Source organism: Chelonia mydas, chromosome 19 (assembly GCF_015237465.2).
Source record: "Chelonia mydas isolate rCheMyd1 chromosome 19, rCheMyd1.pri.v2, whole genome shotgun sequence".
NCBI classification, from domain to species: Eukaryota; Metazoa; Chordata; order Testudines; family Cheloniidae; genus Chelonia; species Chelonia mydas.
Genome location: NC_051259.2, coordinates 7,206,275 through 7,212,977, shown reverse-complemented (window position 1 = coordinate 7,212,977; position 6,703 = coordinate 7,206,275). Strand labels below are relative to the sequence as shown.

The 6,703-nt window shown below is 43.9% G+C and overlaps 1 protein-coding gene across 2 annotated transcripts; it reads right to left on the bottom strand.

The window, feature by feature from the left end:
• Window positions 1-369: 369 nt before the first annotated feature.
• NDUFS5 (NADH:ubiquinone oxidoreductase subunit S5) lies at window positions 370-6,431 on the bottom strand. 2 transcript variants are annotated; one of them, XM_007067587.3, is made up of 3 exons: window positions 6,277-6,431; window positions 2,996-3,213; window positions 370-740 (listed from the first exon to the last, which is right to left on the bottom strand). In XM_007067587.3, exons 2-3 carry the CDS (start codon window positions 3,209-3,211, stop codon window positions 636-638), a joined length of 321 nt encoding a protein of 106 aa, XP_007067649.2. In that variant the 5' UTR covers window positions 3,212-3,213; window positions 6,277-6,431; the 3' UTR covers window positions 370-635. The 2 variants fall into 2 exon arrangements, with proteins under 2 accessions (XP_007067649.2, XP_043388117.1); XM_043532182.1 differs by lacking the exon at window positions 6,277-6,431 and adding an exon at window positions 3,697-5,435.
• Window positions 6,432-6,703: the final 272 nt, after the last annotated feature.

Sequence of the window (6,703 nt, the reverse complement as noted above, 5' to 3'; positions counted from 1 at the left end):
GTTGGTGATGAGTAATGATCCCCTGGAATCACAGAACGGGGAATCTGCACATTGTTCTTTCTGTGTGACCAGACAGCCTAGTTTATGCTCTACTAAGATATGTGGCAGGGGCTTTTACAGGACACAGAAGTAATGAAGGGAAGGCAGGTAACTACAGGCTGATTTTCAGGGATGCTGAGCGCTCCCAGCTCCCATGGACTTCAACTGGAGTTGTGGGCAGCCAGTGTCTTTGCAGATCAGGCCCCAAATGTCAGCACAGGAGATTTTACAATGCATTTGTGAGCTGCTCTAGTTCCACTAGGATCCCTCTCAAACTTAGGGCACTAACCCATATGCCACGCCTCGGGAAAAACAAGACAGAGCCAAGAGGAGGCTTCCAAAGGAGATATTTAATTTCTGAACTGATCAGTTACAGACACTGGCATCACTTAATCTAAAAGGTGACAGGTCCTTTATTCAGAACATATATACTCTGTATGGCTGGCCTGCAGGAGAGAGACAGCCAGCAGAACAGCTGCACACAGAGCATAACTGGGCTAACTTTAACAGAAGAGTTTCATTCCCACAACATGTGCACAGAGGGTGATGCATGGTTAGTTCTGCTGTCAGAGGGACTCAGTGTTACCAGCAGCAGATCAAGGCCTGGCCTCCGGTTTGCCACTGTGGTGCTCAGGTGGTGTGTATTTCCCTTCCTTTATCAGCTTCTTCTTCTGCGCCACAATTGTCTTCAGACGCATTATCTGCCAAAGACAAATGAGTTAAGGACTAAAGATTGGTCCTGCTTTGAGCAGGGGGTTGGACTAGATGATCTCCTGAGGTCCCTTCTAACCCTGATATTCTATGATTCTATGATTTTGTAACAGGAAAAGAGGCCACTAGAGAAGCAGCGGGAATAGTGAAGCTTACTTCAAAGCCTCGCAGGTCAGGACCCTGGCACAAATGCACTAGGACATTCTAGTTTTAAAGTAAAAACAGTATTACCACATCCCCTCCCAACAGGGTATAATTGCAATGAGAATCTATATAACAACGTGTGCATTGCTCCACTGGATGGAATGAAAAACGTGAACAACTAAATATAGTCGTCCCAACAGCGGCTGCAGCACCACACACATGCATGAACATTTCATGGATTACAGACTGTTATATTTTACTACCTGTCTTTTAATAGACACCATCAGAATTTTAAAAATCTTTCCACTGTCATTTGTAACCACTCCTAGGAAAACTTTAAACTAGAATTTGTTTCCTTATCAATGTTATTTCCCCCCCATCAGCCACACACACACTTGTTATTATGGATGAAGAGCTGCATATAGCTTTTTAGGAGCACTGAGGGGTTTTTTATTATAAAAAAAGAAAAACCAATAAAAAAATTACAAACAAGTAAATAAAGTGGGCCACAGTATGGGGGATATTTGAGTAACCCAGTATATTTTGTGTTGCAATGAAAACTGCATCCAAACAGACTTCTCCATGAAGGGAGTCACTAATGTCCCTAAGTACAAGGCACCATGCACACACTTGCAACCACTAGAGAAAGTCTTGCCTTTACACCGTAACCCTTCAGGACAAGGATTGTCTTTTCTATGTTTGTACAGCACCTAGCAAAAATGGGGCTCCAGTCCCGACTGGGTCTTTCAGCTACCATATGATAAACATTTATTACTAAGAATCATAGGATTTGAGTTAAGATACAACTTTCAAAGAAACCACAGGGTAAATTCAGGGTTGAGAGTTCACCCCACAGCCTTTAACCTCTTTTGTTATTTGCTTACAATGCTCTGAATAAGCAATAACACTAAACTTCCTTCCACCTTACTACTTCTCTTGAAGTCCCTTTCTGCCCTGTGTCCCCAATAACTTGTCAGTGATGGCCCAGTTACACATAAGCTGCCCTTGTAAACGTATCTGTCACTGTTTTGCCATAAGACATGACAGAATTAACCTTATCTAAGCAGCTTCAGCGTTGTAATGGCTCACGTTCGTAAACCATTTTGAAAATGTACAGTGCTATATAACCACTAAATATCCTCCTAGGGAAACTATTTTTTATAACATATGCTCAGTTACCTGTTACTAACTGATGTTTGTATCAGCTTAGTGGGCAACGTTTTTGTTTATAACAACTCCAGGGTACAAGCACATTGTGACTACAGTAGGATTAGAGACCTTGGAGTCAGGAAACAGGGAAACAGTACGACAAACTGGGAAATATAACTCAGAATGGCCTATCCGATATCCCTAATTACTAGAGTCCTTGGCATCCTTTTAAGAGGACAGGTCTACCCATCAAAGATCCCAAATCCATGTTTTCCTTATTGAATCATGGATTATTGCATTGGGGAGCAGGAAGCTGGGTGAATCACAGCTCAAGTTCTTGGAAAGTAGACAGCATGCTGCAATGCTCCACAAGCTCTGTAGCTCGGTTAGCCAAGGCAGGAATGTCACCTGACATACTGGGTTTCCTGCTGAGCTGACCAAACTGAAGAGAGCATTTTTTGAGTGATCTGGTTTATAAACAAACACAAACACTGTCAAAGTTTGAAGAGTTCCATGTCTGAATTTAACTACAAGGTTATTTGCTCAGACTTTACAATGTACTCATCCCAACAATAACCAGTCACTGACTAGGAACAAAATCTCCAAGAAAAAAAAAAGTTTTGAGAGTCAGACATAGGACTAATCCACTGATGATATTCTGCCCTGCTGTCTCTACAGAATACTAAATTTCTCACTGCATGCTAACCATGCATTTCTACGGCCGAATTCTGCTCTCAGGCTCCCGCTGAAGTCACTAGGAATCTCAGACGTTTATCTGGAGGTAGAAGTTGGGCCCTAGGGGTTAGTGACAGGTGTATGGTTATTGCTTTTTGTACTGGACTGAAAATTTTGCATAGCCCTTATTATTTATCCCAGTGTTCACACTGTGTGTAATATACATTCCCTCGACCTCATTCCCTCCCCCGCCCATATCTAGCTCATATCTTCTTACCGTTTTGTGCCTATTAATACATTCTTGGAAGTCTTCATATTCTGGTCCGCATTCCTTGCGTGCACGAATCTGCCCAATGCCACTGGCACACTCAATCCACTCCTTCTCAAAGGCATGGCACAGAGCTGCCCGTTTGTAGGGCTGCTCTGAGCTTTGATGCAGCATCCATTTGTCCGCATTGATTCCCAGCTGATCTTGCAGATTCCAAAATGGCATGGCTGAGCAGGCAGTGAGGAGGGAGATAAAGTATGGTGGTTATAAGACTAGTCTAGAGATTTAGCTCAGTAAAACAGAAGCATATGAAATCAATGCTTTTCAGTGCACAATTTAATACTTTTCCCAAGTGATTCATTTAAGTTTTGTTTTCACAAAAACAGAAGCAAGAGTTAAACATTCATCCAACATATATTATCTATTTTTTGCGGGAAGACAGGGAGAGATAGTATAAGCTAACCTCTTTAACATATGAACAGAGAGAAAAATGTTCTGGAATCATTTTTTAAAACTACAAAAATGTCCACTCAATGGCATTTCTATGGATGGCTCCTGTTGTACACAAGGTTCATTCATAATAATATGCATTGATAAAATAGTATTTCACACCAGACTCAGTTAAAGTTATACACGGACCTGCTTTTTTATATATATACATACACACACACACATATGCATGTACTCAGATATTTTTTATATATATAAACCTTTTGATTGTATGATCTTGGAGGTTATTATTCACAAGCCCTTGTAAATCTCTTCATGCTCCTTGTCTCTGATCTCCCACCTAGTGTAGGCAGGCCAAAGGGCAATTGCACTCAAAAGCGTTGGATGTGAGTTAAACATACTTTATGATTGCATTTTTGCAATAGATCTCCATGAATTTTCAACACCTTTTTTATATGCGACATGTAGGATGTTGGTACCTTCCTCTGTTTGCATTTCTCTGCATGTTCTTAGGTTTGCCTGATCTTTAACAATTGTGATACAGACCAAAGCCACACTGTACAGTAAGATAAGCCCTGTGTTCTTACTCACTTTTTCTTCTCAGGCTAAGTTTCCACTGAAGTCACAGGGAATTTAACCCAATAATGATTGCTGTATTTGGCCTCAAGTGTGCATTCTATGTCTATTTACACTATTGGCTATTAAGGGAACAGACTATACTATATAAATTCTAAATTGTACTGTTAATAACTTTTACAACCATCTACCATATAGTTAAACACAGCCTTAGTTACAACAGCATGCACGGTGGCAATAAGCTTGCTAGTGAAATGTTTCACGATTGAAATATTGTTAAAAGTCTTGTGAAAGAATCAAGGCAGAGCTATTGGTGACCAATGTTTTGGCCCCAAAGTCAGTGAGGAATTGTTTACTGGATTTATTACCAGTGCCAACACAACACCCCCTGTATTTTTCTGTAGCAACTGATGCCTCAAATAAAAGGAAAAGAAAGATGTTTCTAATGTGCTTGGGATACTTTATCACATCAAATGGTGTTCAATGCAACTTGCTTGATTTTTATGAAGATAATGATGAATCTGCAAGTGGCATTCATCATGCTATAAAGAACTGCCTGGAGAAACACCAGCTTAACGTTAATTGTATTACTGCATACTTTGCTGATAATACACCAAGTTGTGTTTGCCATAGTTCATAGGTGCATCAGTTATGTGCTGAAAATGACTGCACTCTGAAGGCAAACTGCCTTGCATACACAACCCATGATACCTGCAAACATGCTAGTGGTCCACTGTCAGTTATTGTAGAAAGGATTGTGTTAGAAGATTTACAACCACTTTTTTGTGCCTGCACCGTGCAGAGAAGGTTTTTTCTGAGTTTACTGAAATTGAATGGAAAGAAGTACTTGAGACATGTGAGTAGAAGATGGCTATCCCTTAACCCAGCAGCTGACCACCTTTTGAGAAACTGGCCTGCAATTAAAGCCTGCTTCAAGTCACTAGCTGACGCTTGCCCAGTAACTTTAAATAAAGTTTTCACTGAAGATGGCGTGTATACCTGCATTGTGGAAATTTACAGGTGTTCTCCCCCTACCCCCGAGTGTGGCTTGTATCGACAATCTTGTGAGGAAGTTAGAAGAATCAAAGCTCTGCATTACTGATGTGTACACAGAGACGTACCATTTTAAGATTTTTTTAAGATTCCACACCAAACTGATGGAAAAACACAACCAGAACAAAAAGTGAACATAAAGCAATACTTCATTAAGTTTTATGACCCTCTGTTTTTGTATATTGATAACTAGTTTGATTTCTCTTCAGACAGTGTAATGATGAACCTAAAGCCCATTGAGCAATATGAGAAGCTTAGCTTCTCAGACCTTAAGACTGTAATGGAAGCACTCAAAAAGAAGGAAATCATAAACACGTATCAGCTGTATGAGTTCTGCACCCAGCTGAGATGTGATTGAAATATCAAGACATCACATTTCCAAACCTGTCAACAAAAAGTGGGTATGTTTCAGAAGCATGGAAACAAAACCTGAAAAACCTTGTTCCCGGTTGTGTCTTGTGTACTTACTGTACCAGAGATACCCTTATAGACATAACATTATGGGAAATAAGTCATTTAACAAACAGAACAGATGCACCATAGATTTAATTAAAATGAAACTCAATATATGGATAAACTTCCAGTTATCCTTCAAAAGATTTCTTCATCTCTGAACAACAGGATCAGGAGTTGCTGAGTGCTGCAAAAGGCAGCAAGAAATACCACTAGCGAATACAGGCAACTACTGCTAATTATTAGTAATAGTAACAACCGGAAAGCTACAACCAACTCTAGTTTCACAGGTTGCCTTGCCTGAAAAAGAACCAACATCTCTCCACAATGGGTGAGGGTGAAGGAGGGGACTAAGAAAATTGTTTGGGACACCCCCGCCCACACACTCCCGGGGGGCGGGGCCAGGAGCTGGGGCATCCCCCCGGGGGCGGGGCCAGGAGCTGGGGCAACCCCTCCCACACACCCCCCGGGGGGCGGGACGAAGCACAGGTGGGGGTTGGGGCAACTCCCCCCTCCACATACACCCCCGGCGGCAGGAACGCAGGGCGGGGCGGGAGCGTGGGGCGGGCCTACAGCCCCACAGACACCCACCCCGGGGGCTGCGCGGGGGGTGTGGAGGGAGAGCCGGCGTCTGACCGCCCAGCTCAGTGGCCCAGCCCCCCACAACCCGGCGAGCAAGGAAGGGGCTCCCCGGAACCAGAGGCCGGGCCCGACACCCCGGAACAGACCCACCCCCCATTGCAACCCAGAAGCTTCACCTGCGACCCGCCGCCGCGCCCTCCGCCGTCGTCCTTTCGGGGCTTTTACGACACTCGCTGCCGTCAACCGCGCCCTTCGCACGCCACCCGCGCTGTGCTTTACAGCTCGCAGTCACCTCACGGGGGAGGAATCATAGAGAAATAAAGAGAGAGCGTCTCTTGCGACCTGGCGGGGAACCAGTCGTCTCCCCAGTACACCTCCAGCGCCACCTGCAGACTGGAGGGCTGACAGTTCCCCAGTGTCCCCTGCAGACTGGAGGGCTGACAGTTCCCCAGCTCCCCTGCAGGCTGGGGGGTGACAGTTCCCCAGTGTCCCCTGCAGACTGGAGGGCTGACATCCCTAGGGCCTCCTGCAGACTAGAGGGATGACAGTTCCCTGGTGTCCCCTGCCAGCTGGAGGAGTCATGAATGACCCACACCCTCCAGC

Excerpts from the sequence above, each read along its gene's own strand:
- NDUFS5 (XM_007067587.3), bottom strand. The coding sequence starts at position 3,211 with ATGCCATTTTGGAATCTGCAAGATCAGCTGGGAATCAATGCGGACAAA. Across the intron at positions 741-2,995 it reads GTATTAATAGGCACAAAACG|ATAATGCGTCTGAAGACAAT; the intron begins GTAAGAAGATAT and ends TGTCTTTGGCAG.